The sequence below is a fragment of the Bos taurus genome, chromosome 14 (assembly GCF_002263795.3).
Source record: "Bos taurus isolate L1 Dominette 01449 registration number 42190680 breed Hereford chromosome 14, ARS-UCD2.0, whole genome shotgun sequence".
NCBI classification, from domain to species: domain Eukaryota; kingdom Metazoa; phylum Chordata; class Mammalia; order Artiodactyla; family Bovidae; genus Bos; species Bos taurus.
The window spans coordinates 64615458-64633056 of record NC_037341.1 but is presented as its reverse complement, the minus strand read 5'-3'; the positions used below and the strand labels follow the sequence as shown (position 1 = coordinate 64633056).

At 36.8% G+C, this 17599-nt stretch overlaps 1 protein-coding gene across 16 annotated transcripts in view; it reads left to right on the top strand.

Moving 5' to 3' along the window:
* Window positions 1–17599, top strand: part of VPS13B (vacuolar protein sorting 13 homolog B) — an 806276-nt gene that overhangs the window by 626512 nt on the left and 162165 nt on the right. For 15 of the 16 annotated variants that reach the window (XM_059874347.1, XM_059874354.1, XM_005215634.5 and 12 more), the window contains 3 exons: window positions 13057–13259; window positions 15597–15804; window positions 16101–16285. In XM_059874347.1, coding sequence (XP_059730330.1) covers window positions 13057–13259; window positions 15597–15804; window positions 16101–16285 — 596 coding nt within the window. Of the gene's footprint in view, window positions 1–7402; window positions 9802–13056; window positions 13260–15596; window positions 15805–16100; window positions 16286–17599 lie in introns of those variants that run through there. The other variant, XM_059874359.1, reaches the window with a different exon arrangement.

The following is a 17599-nucleotide window of genomic DNA, read 5'->3' as shown; positions in this document are numbered from 1 at the left end:
GTCAAAGAACTGTGGTTTAAATAACTTTCACTACCCCAGCCTCTGTCATCCATATGTACTTATCTTTGTGTATAAACAAAAAGTAGAAAGCAAGCAAGCATAACCACATTATTCTTCACGGATACAAATGCCTCTTCTCATGTTCACTGCATTCAGGACCAATAAAAATGTAAAGAACTAAAGCTCCTTTTCATGTCCTGAAAAGTGAAACTAGGTCATTAATTGATACAGAGCGGAGCTCCAGCTTTTCATTCCAGAGTCAACTGACTCTCCTGAGGACAATCTCCTAAGGCGTTGTCATAGCCAGTGGATGCTGCAGAAATGCAAGTAAGCCTGAGGGGAAATAAAACATTAAATTAAATATGACTACCTAAAATAATATATTGCAATAACAAGCCATTTACAACACCCCAAAGATTTTTGTTACTTTTAGAAAGAAATAGCATCTTTTTCCAATGCCTGAACAATAGGAAATGAATTCTTCAACAGTTAAAGCCAGAGGACACACTTAACTTTTAAACAGCCACTGAGGATTGAAGTGGAAGTACAGCTTGTAGACAGCTATACAAATCACTAACAAACCTTAATGAATATTGGGTGTGGGCATCAGGGTCCTGTCATATTTGACACCGTGTCTCAAGTAGCTTAAACCCAACACTCAAGGAAAGGTGGAGACCTCATTGGGTCTGTAACATCTGGGGTTTTATTTGTCATTTTGGCATACCCAGCAAGCGCAAAAGAAAGAGTAAAAGGGGATTATCTTGACAATGAAATGAGTTACTGAATCTTGTGATAATGAAAAGCAGAAGAATTCTAATGCCTCTCTATAGTCCCTGAGGTAGAGGTACGTTTATGGTTTTGCAGAAGTAAAATGTAGGCAGGCAGAACAGATGGCCTAGAGTCTGTGAAACCTGACACCCCTCATCCCAGCACTGAGGACCACTATTAATCCTGGTCAGATTCCCTCCTATTACTTTATAACAAGGTTCAAAGTTGCTACTGATGAACTGGCCTGTCCTCCTTTTTTTGCTCTTAAATTACCTGTGAATTACTGATTTTTTTTCAATGATGATTTTTCTGTGCATAATGGTCACCTACTGAGACATTCACAAACCCATAGGATGTTCTAAAAATTGAATGGGAAATATGTGGAAAAAGTAAAGTTCTCATAACTTTTTTTTCCAAATAATGTCCCATTATTTTTTCCTCTAATACAGTGGGAAATAAAAAAGGTAAATGCCTAAGTCTCTTGGTGAGTAGTTTTTTTGTCCTCTCTCTTAGAAATTATATGCAATGGAAAAGAAATCCCAACATACAGATTTTATTCTCTTGGCTGTAATTGTTATCAATAATATATGATTAGATAGAATTTTGGACAATAATAAATAATGTTAGTACTGCTATCTTAGAAATTATCTTTTTTCACCCCCTCATGATATTAAAAAAAAAACTTACTAGTAGATATATGATGTTCAGGCATATTTCTATGGTCATATTTTTTTATTTTGCTTAACCAAATTATATGAAGTTGACATCTTTCATTTGGAATATTTAAAATTTTTCTGCTAAAGGGTTTATGTGTTTCTTTTTTTTATTGTCGCGTGATTTTTGTTATTCAGGTACACTTTTTTTAGTGCTGTGAGGTTACTAAGTTTACTGCTTTGGATTTTAATGGGAAGCCTTTAAATACCTTAGGATAGTAACTTCAGAAATTTAGAAGAAAACCACTGGGTGAGATTTCTGATGTGTTCATTTCCAGGCTGCCTGAAAAGTAAAATTCGTCCCATGAGCAGCCATCTTCAGATGTCTGAGCATGCTCATGGGCTGTGGCGCAGCGAACACCATGTACCTGCCCAGCCTTTCATAGACGGAGATGAGCTCATCTCAGACAGATAGCCATCTCCGACTTTTTCTTCTGATTAATCACCGACCTGAACTCCATTTGAACCTTGTTAGACAAAAAAAACAAGCAGAATTCCTGGCCCAAACTATAAAATATAATTAAGCCCTTTTGAAATGATGTGTAAAAGAACATTGCTATACCCCCACTTATAACCACTACCACCACCACAACCAATAAAGTTAAATCAAGCACTGCCTGTAATGGATTAAAATAATAAATGTTCCTGGATTTCCGTGTTTGAAGTACTTGAAGAAAACAGGCTCCCAGCAGCCCGGGTAGCTGAATGCAGGAGAGACATTTATTAATGACGAGTTCAAGGATTTGGCCTGTTTAAGATCATTACTTTGTGTTTACCGTGGGTTACACATCTCTTATATTTTTACACAGCCCACATGTGTCCGCGTGCAATAAGGAAAGCTTTTTTTTTTTCAACAAAAGAATTGTTAATTGTGTAAATACGGTTTGCTTGGGGAATGTGGAGTCTTCGTAAGGCTCTGCTCCCTTCTAATGAGAAATCTGGCGTAGTTATTATACTCTTCCAAGTAGGTTCACCTTCAGATCTTGTCTTCAGGTTGTAGTCTTCCTCCCTATAGTTTTTAGTTAAATCCCAAACTTAATCTAGATTCTAGAAAACTGTTGGCCTCGGGTTATGTATTTTAGAAGTGTGTCCCATCGCACTAAACTTTGTGCGTCTTATGTACTATAGGAAAAAAAATACTTTTTAAAAAAAACACTGCTTTTTATTTCTTCTCCTAGCTTTAACAAAGATATGATAAAGAACCATTCTTCTAGATTTAGATATATTTGAGGGAGTAAAGGGGACAACTAATAAAAATTTCTCATATACACATATTAAAACACTGTTTCTTAGACAGGAGGGAAAAGGGTGTTTGAGACAACAAAAATTCTGTTAATTAACAGAAGGATATCTCACTGTGCAAATGCTATTGGAGAAGAAAGTTTCCGGTCCTAGTAATTAGATACTAGACATCTCTTTCTTAATAATGTTTCCTTTGCATCCTAACAGTGGCACCTTATAAGTTAGTATTAGGTGAAATGGACCAGAATTATTGTCGCCCATAGCACTGGAACTGTGGGAAAAGAAGAGGGTTAGAAGTTACTCTTCTCCCACTCCACTGAATTTGTGACAGTATTTAGTTTTGCCTGTGGTCACAGCAAATTGCCTTCTCATCCACATAAGCCAGAAGGCTATTTGCTAGGAAAGTTTTTGGCATAGCAACCCTGCCAGCGATGAGTGACTGAAGACACATCTTAGATGTTCTTTTGCTCTCTGGCTGGGCCCCTGGACCTGTAGGCTATGTTGGCCTAAGGTACCGAGACCAAGCAAGAGAGAGGGGACAGGAAAAAGCATTTATTGCCAACCCTGTTACCAATTGGAAAAATGAAATTACTAAGAGCTAGCTAACAGCAGTAGTTTTTATAAAGCAACATGGTGCTGGAAAGAGGCAGACAGTCTTAATCCCAGCCCTGCTACTTGCTGGCAGTTGATCCTGGTAAAAGTTACAACACAGCTCATTTCCAAAATAAAGGCAAAAACACTTAATCCACAGGGCTGTTGAGCGGATTAAGTGAGATAATGTACACACAGTACTCCACACATTCCTTGGCACAAATTTATTAAATTCCTCAATAAATATTTGTGTTTTTGTATCTTCCTCCCCTTCACTCTCCCATGACCCTTCACTTCAGTCATACCCCATGAATGCTGAGGTCGTAGAGCATTTAATTTTAGAGCTGAAAACTGTCTGAGAGATCATCCTCTCCTTTATCAGGAACACTTTTTATCCAGCTCCATCATCCACACATGCTGTATTTAGGATAAAACAGCTAACTTGACTGTACCGAGTTGATATGGCTGTAACCAAAAAACTTAGTATATCTCAGTCCTGTCTCCAACAAATTCATTTAAGTTTCTTTGAGGATTTTTGAAATACTGAATATCCCTCATGGACCAGCATTACTATATGGAATTCCTTGCGTATCAGAGAACCCTCGGTTGAGGCCCATTGAGCTAGTCTGAACTCCCTTACTTAAGGATGCCGAGATTAAGTGATTTGTCCAGGGGTTCTCCAGGGTGCACGGGGAGTGATAACACATCTCCTAGCTTCTGGTTTCTATTAAACCAGTCTTTAAAAACCTGGATCACGTAGATGAATATCTGTTTCTAAGCCATTGCAGTGAATTGCTTAGGAAGCCATTTTGTTTTCAACAGTGTTTTGATACCAGTTTTTCTATTCATGTGACTGACTTAAAAAAAATTAATCCACCAGCAGTTTCCTCATTAAGTTAACTAGCTACTGTGTTCATCTAAGAAACTTTCAAAGTATATATTTACAGTTATTCTTTCCTCTATAAGCAGGTTGTTACACACTTTCCAGTATGCACAGATTTCTTAGTCTGCTTTTTTTTAAGTAAAGCTACATGATCCAGTGAAGTTTTACTTCCCTAACAAACTGACACCACTGTAAAAACAGCAAGCATGGTGGCAGATTGGAGGGGAAGAAAGGGGCAAAGCATATCCAGCATTTTCCTTTGGTATGTTCAGTTTAGTTTTTCTAGGATCCAAGAGTTCTAAAACATTTCTCAAAAAAATACCTTTTCCAGACAAGTGAAGGTCAAAGTCATGTCCGATTCTTTGCAACCCCATGGACTATAAATAAAGTCCATGGAATTCTCCAGGCCAAAATACTAGAGTGGGTAGCCTTTCCCAGGCTAAGTATAAATAGCCTTTCTGCCTTTCTTTATGTGAAAAAATAAATAAAATCTTTTCCTGCTGCTTATCATTTTTTCATGTCCAGAGAATACGTTTGGATTAGACTAGAAGTTCCAGCTTTTACTTATTGATGAGGCCTAGATGAGAGTTCCTGGAAATCTCACCAATGGGAAACCATCAGGTGCTTCAGAGAAGGGATATGTGTTAGCAGGTCGACTAGCCAACCGGACTTTCATTTTGAGAGCTAGACTTTTTAGTAACTTTGTTGGGAAGAACATCCCTGCAGCTTAAACAGTGGTGTCCATGTAGTTCTCTTAACAGTTTTGCTATATTTTGTTTCATACCTTAATCTTGTCCTATATTACAACTTTAATAACAGATACAGATGTAGGCATATTACAAAATAGGATGTAATTAAATAAGATCTGAACCACTTACCTATTCTGATCAAGAGGGGAAAAACCAGCTATTTTCATGGTTAGAATACCCAAGTGCAAGGATTTCCCTGGCAGTCCAGTGGTTAAGACTCCGTGTTTCCACTGCAGGGTGCACAGGTTTGATCCCTGGTCAGGGAACTAAGATGTCACATGGTGCAGCCAAAAAAAAAAAAAATTCTCAAGTGCCGGTTTTTTTTTGTTTTTTTTTTTTTTTTATGCTTCAACATAATTAGTTGAAGGAACTAGAAATGAAAAGATTTCTAATCATCTTCTTTCGTGGACCAGACTTACAGAATTTTTTTCCTAGTCATCTAATCACTTAAAAAATTTTTCCTTTCTCACTTTCTGAGTAATCCTCGTGCTTCACTATTATGCAAATTGACTTCTGGATGTATCTAACAATGCTTGCTGATTTTCTAGTAACCGTAGATTATTTCCAGCTGGATAAAAATACCTGGATATGCTTTGCTAGCACATGTCATCACTGAGTACTCTTTCTGTTGATGTACAGAAGCCTGATGTAGACCGCACTTTGCACAGTCAGCATGTAGATAGTAGGCGCCTTGCTAAAGATCTAGCAGAGATTGACGATGTAGGGCTGGCAGCACTTTGTAAACATTCTCCAAAGCAAGTGGTTTGCATTTATTAGTCTTCTGAAGGAGTATTTTAAAGGTCAGGAAACTATTTGTTCCTTGAACTGAATTTTTACATTCAATGAAAAAGTATGTCAATATGCAAACAAACCAAGATTATTTCTGTTTATCACACCAGTTGGTTCTGAAATTAACTTCTCCGTGTTGATACACCTCATTTACTTTAATTAAGTATCTGCCATTAGTTTGCTACAACTGAAATTAAATATATAAATACAGATCTTTGGACAAGGCCAGTGGAAGAGTCAGGCAGAGAAGTATTCTATTGAATGTAAGGAGGTAGAGAGAAGAGGGGATATGTTTGGTCAAAAATGACCTGATCCCACAGTTGCAGAAAGCAAGACAGGATCCTGGGTTGTATCCTGGGACAAGAACAGGACATGAAGGGAGAAACTGGTGAAATTTATATAAGGTTTATTAGTAGTGTTGTATCAATATTAATTTTTTGGCTTTTGAGAATAGTACTATAGTTTATATGAGTTGTTAACAGTAAGGGAAACTAAATGAAAGACATCAATTTTGCTGAAAGCCTGGAATTATTTCAAAATTAAATTTTACAAAATGACCTGATCAGTGATTGCATAAATAGCTTTAACAATATCCATGTTTTTTAAAATATTCATGCTTTTAAATTTTATGATCATTCTAAATCTTATAATTTTGCAGCATATTTCTTTATTTTCTTTTCTCATTATTTTTGGAAATTTACGGGAAAATTAAAAGTATGGAAAATGTAAAGATAACACATCAAAAGCCTATATACTCTTGAGCTAGAACAAATGTTAGCATCTTGTCATATTTGCTGTATGTGAACACGCACACAGGTGCAGGGGAGTGGTAAAACTTCCACATTTATTCAACTTTTTCCAGTGTTTCAATGCTAAGAAGTTTGGTGGGTTTGTTTGTTTGTTTGTTTATTATTTTTACTTGTAGTCATTTTGTCCCACCTTGCATTAGTCCATTAGGAAGAAGATTAACACATGCCTTTAACTCACTTTCTGTTGCCATTTATTCCAGATTTTGAATGGATAAGTATCCATCTTAAATGAACTCTGAGTATTCTTTGTGGCTTTGGGTTTATATGTGTGGTGATAATATAAAATAAGATTCATTTCATCCCAAGAAAGGTATTTAGTATGTTTCCTGATGGAAAAAAAACAAAGAAAACAAAAAGGAAGGGATGATGTCCCATAGGCCAGCTTCTCACAGAGTAAAAGAAAGGGGAAAGGAGAATTAATAACCCTGTCTTGAGTCCCAGGGATTATTTTCATATTTTGTGGTAAAAGTGTGAACTTTGGTTTAGCATTTACAAATGACTCTGTGAAATTTATCACCACTCTTTCTTATGAAGTGATCACCATAATCTCTTATTACTGGTCATTTACACTAAGATTAAAACCACTTGAACTAATATATTTTTCTCTTATTTTATTGTAGCTTTTTAAAAATGTAGCAGGAAATGTTCAGAAGGAAATGGAGGCTCTATTTTAAACTTAAAAAACGGTACTTGTGGGTTAACCTTTCTGTGATCCCACAAGTAACTGGATCTCCTCATCGAGGAGCAAAGCCACAGCTTTGGTGTGTGTAGCAGGTGTAGTGGATAGGTAGGCACGTGGGGATAAGTTAAATTACTTGCTTAAGTTTCAAGAGTAAACCACACCTAATTTCCTTGTAGGTGTAAGACATGAAAGAGAAGAAAGGAGACAGAAGGGACCAGGTAGGGCACATTTATGTCTACAGGTCATGTGTTTGCATAACGCCTTTAGGCAATGCCTGTTCCTACATCCTCACTGTCAACATTAGCGTCTTAATTCTCAGTATCCTCTGTGAGTTCAAACTCATGATCAGTGCTGGTGAACTTGAGAAATAGGCTGGAGGGCCTTCCCAGGTGGTGCTCCTGGTAAAGAACCCACCTGCCAATGCAGGAGAATTAAGAGATGCAGGTTCAATCCCTCAGTCAAGAAGATCCCCTGGAGGAGGACATGGCCACCCACTCCAGTATTCTTGCCTGCAGAATCCCATGCACAGAGGAGCCTGGCAGGCTGCAGTCCATAGGGTAGCAAAGAGTCAGACATGACTGAAATGACTCAGTACGTATGTATGTACAGACTGTAAAGGATTAGAAAAAGTAAGAATAGAGGGAGGGGAAATGAAGAGGGAAAGAAAATAACAGGGCCTTACAAAAAAGGTGTTCAATTACATATTTGATTTAGAGTGAAAGAACAGACAGCAGATAAAATGAATAAAAAGCAAAAACAAAGTATTTGTATGATAATAGGGAAGTATTTGTGTTTTTCAACAGTTCCCTTGCTTAACGGAGTCAATATTATACATATTGTTGATTGTCTTTTTTTTTCCCCTCTCAATGAGATCTCAGAACTTGAAGCTGACAAATTGAGGCTTGAGGCTAACAAATGGCAATATCTTGTGATGTAAAAGAGAATGGCAAATCATTCACTTTATCTTTGTGTATACCCCACTGTATGGTAGATAACCAGTAAATTTTGGTTCAATGACAAATACATACCTGCATAAATATCAAGTTAGAAGTTTTCCAGGATATCCAAATTCTCTATAGACAAGTTAGAAGCATGGGAGTAGCACTTATTTAAGAAATGAGGCATAGTTATGGATAATGTCCTAAGAAATTATCCTTAAAGCCATGATAGTAAAGAAGTTCACTGAAATATCCTGCACAAGGTGGCTGCCAGCAGCCTTCATTTTCTTGACTTCAAAACCAGAAAGCAAGAGAAACGGTTTCTTTCCCCAAAGTATTGTGCCTCACTGTGTGTGTGTGTGTGTGTGCGTGCACACATGCGGGTTGCCATTTCCTCCTCCAGGGGATCTTCCCAACCCAGGGATTGAACCCACATCTCCCTTTTCTGCTGTGTTGCAGGCAGATTCTTTACCAGCTGAGCCTCACTGTTTTTCATTAAATCTCATGTTCATTCTTGAACCAGATCAAACTCCAGTGAGACTCAAAGCTGAAAATCTAGAAAGTTCAGCAGGTTCCTAGCCCTACGAGTCTACTTTGTAGAAAACCAGTTATCAAATTCTGCCATTGCTAAAATATAGCTGCAGCTGGGTCAGCACCTGACTCAACTGCACAGTCTCTTGAATTTCAGTCGTAGTGTGTCTCTTCCCTCCTTCCTCAGTGTGCTCCTGAGTCTGATCCCCCTTTCTTCCTGTTTCAGGTTCCCAGATGTTTGCCTGGCCGTTCATTCACTATATCTGGGCCATTTTCCCAAGATCTCAGTCCCTACCTTTATCTTTACTTGCCCAGGAATTCTAGGTGTCTTGTTCTCTCTACCTGAGCAAAAAAGAATAGAATTTGTATGACAGTAGGAAAATGTTCATGTGTTCAGCAGCATACACAGTAACACAAAGGCTGTCAACATTTCGATTTTTTTAATGTAAAAATGCAAGTCTAGAATTTTTTCTTACATCCCCTCCTCACTCTAGCAATAAATACTTCTAGTTGTGTAATGTTAGGGAATTAAGAAAAACCTTCCACCAACACTGCGTTCTTTGAGAAGAGGTAGGCACTTTCTGAGGAATACATAGTAAATTTTGTCATTCCAGTTCTACTCTTTTTTTAAGGCAAAACCACAGAAACTAATTTAGACAGTATAGTATCAGTATTTTGAGATCATTGCTACATATTAGAAATAACTAGTAAGGTTCAAATTCTGTATATATGTATGAAGTTACTTCTACAAAGAAAATTTTATGTACTTACAAATATCTTTGTATAAATGAAAAGTGCTGTAGAGAGAGTGAGAAAGGCAATATTCATCTGTATGCTCCAGACAAAATGTTGTCAAGCCCGTTCTTAGACTTTCAGGGATAAATATCAGCCCTTCCTTTTGATAGTCTTTTTTTTTTTTGGTAGATGATTACCTTTGCTTTAATAAAGTTGTCCTTTATGTCTGTCTTAGTTCTTTTGCTTTAATTTTGACCACTCTCTCCAAGTGATGTTTTGGGGATGATTAGAAATGAGTACATCTGAAGGAGTACTCTGCAGGTTTCTCACTATCATAGGAAGAGATTACAAATTAAAAAAGGGACTATGCATTTAAAGTGGATAACCGACAAGGATGTACTGAATAGCACAGGACCTCTGCTCAATTTTATGTGGCACCCTGGCTGTTTGAGGGAAAATGGATACATGTATATGTATGACTGAGTCCCGTTGCTGTTCACGTGAAACCATCACAACATTGTTTGTAATTGACTACACGCTAATACAAAATAAAGAGTTAAAAAAAGAGAGAATAGGCTAGAAACCAAATTCTGTGGTTTTGGATTAGAACTAGAGGTATCAGTATGAATTCATTTAATGTATTTACTGATACAGAAATATTGATGGTGTGTATACATGTGCAGTAAACATACATATACTTCTTAGCCCACTCTGCTGAGAGGCTCTAGGAGCAGTGACACCTTAGCAGCAATGAGCGTACCTACCACCCAGATTTTGGTTTCTAGCTACCGTTCTTTAGCAAAAGAAATCAAAACTCTGCAGAAATGACTAATGCTAGAGATGGGATGGGGAAAAAAATACTATTGAGCCTGAAACATCTTGTGGCCAGAAAATAAAGAAATTATCAAAAAATGATAGGGATATATCAGAATGACATGGGAATCAACTTGAAGGGATTCCCAATGGCCAAAAATTTAAGCAACAAAGTAAAATAATGAAAGTATTAGATTAGTGCTCATAAAATTGATATTCATGAATCCATACTGGTATAAATAAATAATTGAACTAATAAAGAGGATAGAAGGGACAGCTCTTTTTACTGTAGAATGAAAGTGAAAGTGAAGTCGCTCAGTTGTGTCTGACTCTTTGCGACCCCATGGATTGTAGCCTACCTGGCTTCTCTGTCCATGGGATTTTCAGGCAAGAGTACTGGAGTGGGTTGCTATTTCCTTCTCCAGGAGATGTTCCCGACCCAGGGATTGAACCTGGGTCTCCCGCATTGTAGGCAGACGCTTTACCATCTAAGCCACCAGGGAATTAGCTAATAAATGTAGAAGAATAAGAGAAATTGAAGATTAACATTACCAGACCCCACAGTGATAACTGTTGCAAGCAAGCACCATTGATGAATGCTACTAACTTAGTGACTGAAAGTTTGATGTAAAAGAGGATACATGGATAATCTCCAGATACCTCTTCACAAGATAATTATTATTTACATATGGAAAAACAACAGTGGTGAAACCTGATAGACACCACTTTAGCTATGTTATGAAGATTAATATTACCAGCAGGTAGTAAAACATCAGTATCGCTCCACTATGATGCGCTGAGAAAGATATCACTTCTCTTGTATTCTTGCCAAAAATGCATAACCTCATTCTAATGAGAAAACACCAGGTAAATCCAAATTGAGAGATATTCTGCAAGATAATGGCCTGGACTGTTTAAGAGAATCAAGGTCATGAAAGACAAAAAAAAAACTAGAGGATCTGTCACTAATTAAAGAAAACTAAGGATTCTAGATTGGATCCTGGATCAGAAGAAGGACTTTAGAAGAATAGAGTGATATAGAAATTGATAAGTGTTAGAAACATATCTAAGAGTGAGCCCTCAAAGTGGGCCCCAGATTTATCCAATCCGGGTGCCTGATAAGAATGATAAAGACTAAGATTTAAAAACCTAGAAGACCTTTAACACTTCCTGTGTGAGGGACCAATAGAGCATTCACATTAAGATTGTTGTTGTTAGTTGCTCAGTTGTGTCCGACTCTTTGTGATGACCCCCTGGACTGTAGTCTGCCAGGCTCCTCTGTCCATGGAATTCTCCACCAGATAATGGGATATTTCATTGTAGGGTAGTATGAAGATCAATGTATTCATATTTGAGAATAATGGGTATTGTAATTCTGACATTCCTTTAATGCTCATTTGCTAGATGATTGTACTCAATTAAGCCCTACCTTTATAATCCCATTATGACAAATTTCTGAATAAGAAATTGATATGTTTCATTTAGCAAGTACTTACTGTTGAGAATTAAATATTTTAGGAAATATAATGCAGGTAAATCAGAAGTCATTCTATCTCTCTGTTAATAAAGATGATTGTTGATTCTTGTGTATTCAAGGGCCTGTTCTGAATTTTTTAATTTACTGTTCTATTTTTTTTAAGCGAAGTATAGAAAATTATGTAAGTGAAACAGAAGTCTTATTGCCACAATACATTTGATGAACAAATTTAAGAAATTGATTTCCACTGTCACGATTTTTAACAAAAGTCTTTAACCCTAACATTCTTGTGAATATGATTGTCTTCCGTGGAAGATTAGAAGTTGCATGGTGTGTCTTATTTCTAAAGTAGGAACATACAACATATATGCAGTTTTCAAGTCTCCACAGAATTAAAAAAGCCAATGTGGGTATTGTACTTTGAAACATGTATACTGTGGGTCTAAGGTGTTTTTTAATCTTTCATCTCTTTTAAGGATCAAATATCATTAGAAAAATAAGCCATAGACATTACAAATGTGGTCTGGTGAAATTCAATATTCACAATGACAATTCAGAATATGGACTCCTTAGGGGAAAGTTAACCCACCACTCTGACTTTTCATCCAAATATCTTAAAGTGTGCCATTGGTTTTATGAAAAGGTTTTGATCTACACTTCTAGTTAAGTTCAAAAGAAAAGCTCCATTTTAAAGTGTATTCCTTTTCTGGATATATTTACTTTGAACTATAGCATATAGTTTTTCCCATAAATCTAACCTGCCACTATCTGTTTTTAAAACTTTGTAAACTTCAAGTGGTTATGATGTGTGAAGTTTGGATTAAACTAAATTTTTTAGAAAACACATGTTATATATTTTGATTGTTTTGAATTTTAACATGGGCCAGTCAAAAACTTGAGTGTCTAGCAAAGTAATATACTGTACTCTGTTACTCTAAGAAATCACAGAAAATTGCCCTCTCCCATCATGTTAACAATAGACAAATGAAGCAGCTGTTCTCATTCTTAATGTAGTTGTTTGAAAAACTTGCACAGTTTAATGAAAATGTCTCTACTCATAAAACTTAAAATGCTCACACATGGAAAAAGTCATAATGTTTTGGCAAATATTGCTTTGTTAGGAATGTGAATAAGGTATACCTGCTTCATAGCTAGAATTCTATATAAATGGCATGAAGCTGTGGGGAAAAGCCAACTGAAAAGAAAACTCTGACAAAGGATGAGTTGACACTCTTAAAAAATACAGATAATTCTTGCCCAATCATACTTTTTTTCTTGACAAGGAAGACTTACATTATCTACCTCTCTCCATCTCTTCTTTTTTTTTACCCTCTAGGTGTGATTCTTGGGTCATCTTTTCTACTCAGCGTAAATGATTTTCTCCTTAAAACGTGTCTCAAAGAAAGAAGTCGGATTCTAATAGGACCGTGTTGTGCTACTGCCAATTTGGAAGCTAAGTGGTGTAAACACAGTGGCGATCCAGGCCCAGAACAGTCCATACCAAAAATATCCATTGATTTAAGAGGAGGTCTGCTACAGGTCTGTGGGGATTGGCCCCATTTTTTCCCACAAGTTTTAAACTAGCCTTTGTTCATTTTTTTGAACTGTTTCATTAAATTTTAAACTTAGTGTGGTGAGAAAGGGTATTGTCGGATTGGTGTCTTACTAAACTTTTTTAACAGCTTTATTAAAACATAATTCACAAACCATACAATTCACCTAATTAGAGTATAGCATTCAGTGATTTTTTTAATGTATTCACAGAGTCACGTGGTCATCACAACAATCCATTTTAAAATATTCTCACACACCTACTTGCAAAACCCTTCAACCATTCACACTCCCCATCATCCTCTGATCCCCTCCCCAGAACTAGGAGACCACTATTTTCTGTCTCTGACTCTTCTGGACATTTCATATAAATGGAATCATATGAAATGCGGTCTTTTGTGAATAGCTTCTTTCACTTAGCATAATGTTTTCAAGGTTCATTCATGTTTCTGCAGGTGCCAGTACTTTATTCTTTTTACAACCAAATAATACTCCACTGTATTGATGTACCTCATTTTATTTATCCATTCAGCAGTTGATGGACGTTTAGATTCCATCCACTTTTGGCTATTATGAATAATGCTGCTATAAATATTTGTGTATAAGTATTGTGAGGACATGTTTGGAATTGCTGAATCAATAAACTTTTTCCTAATGTGTAGACTTTTCTACTATAAAGTAGTCAGCCTGTCTCAGGCAGTGTCATCAGTAATACATGAGCCATTTCCTAATGACATGTTGTTTAGCTGTTATGCTGTCTGATGACTAACATGACATACAACTTCACACTGCAGTGTTTTATGCATTTGATTTGCAGCCAAGTGCAGAATATGTGAGGTTATCCAATTTATTTCTTGATAATTTTCTATTTGGATAGAATTTGAAGGTTTTTTTGGTATGATTTGATGTCCCCCAAATGTGACACAGATCTAAAGAGCTTGAGAAATTCAGAGTTATAGAAAGTGGAAATGACTAATTTGTTAATAGTTGAGGCATATTAAATATGGATTTCTTGTTTTAATCTATAAGCTGTCTTGCCTCCACTGTTTCACCAGTTTTCTTACTGACACAGAGCTCGATGTGGGCAGAGCCTAATAACTTACTGCTTTATATTGGTCTGGAGATTTTTAGTATCTGTTATAAATCTTCATATATTTACTAAGCTTGTGCTTATGTGTTGTTTTGTCAAGAATATTAATTGCATTACCATTTTTCCAAGGAAGCAAAGTAAATCCACATTAAAAACAAGAATAAAAGCAAAACAAAGTATATAATCTCTATATTATAAAGCCTCTTGACATTTTAAGAGCTGGAGCATGGTATTTGACTCGCCAACTTGACTTTTCACCTATCACTATTTTTTTCAGATTCAATACAAATAAGATTGATGAGGGAAAAATAGACTTAGTATCATATCTCTTACCTTCATTTCTGAGATGCCTTAATTCCAGAGGTAGGACTTAAACTTAGGGTTTAAAACTTGCCCACAAAGCATAGGCTTATTCTTTTCTACCTTTGTATATTCTTTTCTTCTTTTCTGTATTACCTGGTTCTCTAGAAAATTACAGTTGTAATGCTTTCACCTGAAATATTTGGAGAAATTCAACTTTATTAAATGTTTAAGTCCTCTGACATTAATCATTATTCCCCACTGGTCATCCTTCTGTTATAGACAGTCTTCACCTGCAGAAAAAGGGAAGGTGATCCTCTCTGTTAGATGAAGTAGCAAGAGTTTGTTCTGAAACTCTACTGTAGCTCCTGTGCAGCTGGTTCTCAAGGGCTGTGTTGGTTGGTACTTTCTCACTAAACACTGAAATTGGGAGCCTTTTAAGTTCAAGCTCATTGAGCATCTTCCTTCTCTTTTTCTCTGAAAGTCAAAGTACAAAGAAAGGAACCCTAATAGCAGGATGTGTTCATGTAATCTCATGACAAAATAGAAGCTATTCTACAAACCTGTTATTATTAACATTTTGACCTGAAAGGATCTTCATTGCTTCTCTCATACTGTATTCAGTGTTCTTTTCCCACTTAACTAAGTTAATTCATAAACATTACCTCTCATCTACATAATTTTATTATCAATTCAGCATTTAAAATTGATTGCTACCCACACATTATAGGATTTGCTTGATTTTCTTGTTTCTATGTATTTCCCCAATAATAGAATTTCATCCCAAAAGTGAATTGCTTAAAAATTACAGGTTGGTTATTATCAGTAATTAAATGTAATTATAGTCTTGAACTAATTCAAATATGATCGTACCTAATTATCCTCATGAGATATTTGTATTTAAAGCCAGTAAAATTTTTCATATGATTTTAAAGGTTTTCTGGGGTCAAGAACATTTGAATTGCTTAATTCTTCTACATGAATTACTCAGTGGATACCTTAACGAGGAAGGAAATTTTGAAGCGAAAGTTTCTGAAGCAGTTCCACAAATGCCATCTCCTTTGGAAAAAAATCAGATATTTAAAAGTGAACAAAGTTCAGATGACCTACGGACAGGTCTATTTCAGTATATACGGGATGCTGGTAAGTAGCGATAGCCTCACTATGACTGTGTGTTTACCTCCATATTAGGTAAATGATAACAGTTCAACATCACTTGAAAACTAAGTGCATAGAATACCTGCAGTACCAAAACAGTACTTTGCCTTTCAGTCTCTCTTAAGGGAAGATTCTTGATTTGTTCCTCTCTTAAACCATGTAAACATGATCAGACAGCTTCTTTATATTCTTTTCTTTTATATTCATAATTTTTTCTTGCTGTAATGAACCAACATGTCCCACTTCAGAAACATACAATTAATTATACTTTCATTTAACAGAACCTTTGAAAATGCCTGGTGTCTATGAAGTCTTGTTTTACAATGAAACCGAAGATAGCCCAGGGATGATGCTATGGAGATACCCAGAACCTAGAGTGCTCACCCTTGTACGCATAACTCCTGTGCCCTTCAACACCACCGAGGATCCAGACATTAGCACAGCAGACCTTGGTGACATGCTGCAGGTTTGGAATGATTCTTCATTTCAAAATAAAAACACTGTGGGAAGGTGCTGATCAGATACTTGGAAAAATATTGGGAGCATACCTATCTTTTCCGCCAGTTGTCTCAGAGAAATATACATGTATGTGCACATACAAACATACATATGTACACATACACACAAGACACATGCACACTAGAAATGTTAAAATAAGGGAATGAAGTTATTCAGATTCATGGTACATAGCAGTTTTGAGAGTTCTTGGCTCTCCTCTTTGACCTGTAGCCTACATGGTCTCCAGCTGTAATGGGACAAGCAGTGTCACTGCGTTCACCACACAGTTTCTTTTTCTTTTATTTTAAGGTTTATTCTTTTATGGATGGGGTGGATCTTCACTGTGGCACAGGCTTTTCTCTCGTTGCGGTGTGTGGGAGCTGCTCTTCATTGCAGTGTGCGGGCTTCTCATTGCGGGGGCTTTTCCTGTCGCAGAGTACATATAGAGCGCATGGGCTAAGTAGCTGTGGTTCCCAGGCCCTAGAGCACTGACTCAGTAGTTGTGGCGCTCAGGTTTAGTTGCCCCAGGGCATGTGGGATTTTCCCAGACCAGGGATCAAAGCCATGTCCCCTGCATTGGAAGTCAGATTCTTTACCACTAATCCACCAGGGAGGCCCCCACCACACATCTTCTGAATAACCTAGCACGTGCTCACACCCTTCAGCATGTTTAGAGCTGTTCTATGAAATAATATATGCCCCCATAAGGCTGGAAAGGGTGACAATTTTCATTTCATTTCCAGAGTTGAAAATGGTCCTGGACCAGTGGTAGGCTTGTAGGAAAGCCATCTAATGAGTGATTATATTCCCTATGATTCTGTGCAAAGTTTGTTGTCCATCATTTCCTCGAGTGCAGATATCACTGTATTATTATTCTACTTATTAATTCTACAGACCTGAATTTCTCCTAAAATTTGTTTTTCTCCTAGTCTTCCACCTGTTGCTCAATCACACAGTCATTCACTTGAAGGCATTCCTGATTGCTCTTTTTCTCTAACTTCCCACATCAACATGTCCTGTCAGCTCTACCTCCAAATATGTCCCTATTCCATCTACTTCTCTGTGTTTCTACTGGTACAATTTGAGTCCAAGCCACCATCTTCTATCCCCTAATACAGTAGCTTCCTAACTGGTCTCTGTGAACCCATCCTTGACTCCCTGCAATGCACTTTTCAAATAGCAACCACAGTGATCTTTTAAAAATGTAGATGAGATTACCTCACTCCCCTAACTTGAAACCTTCCTCTGATACTGAGAACAGAATTCAGTATCTTACTCTGGC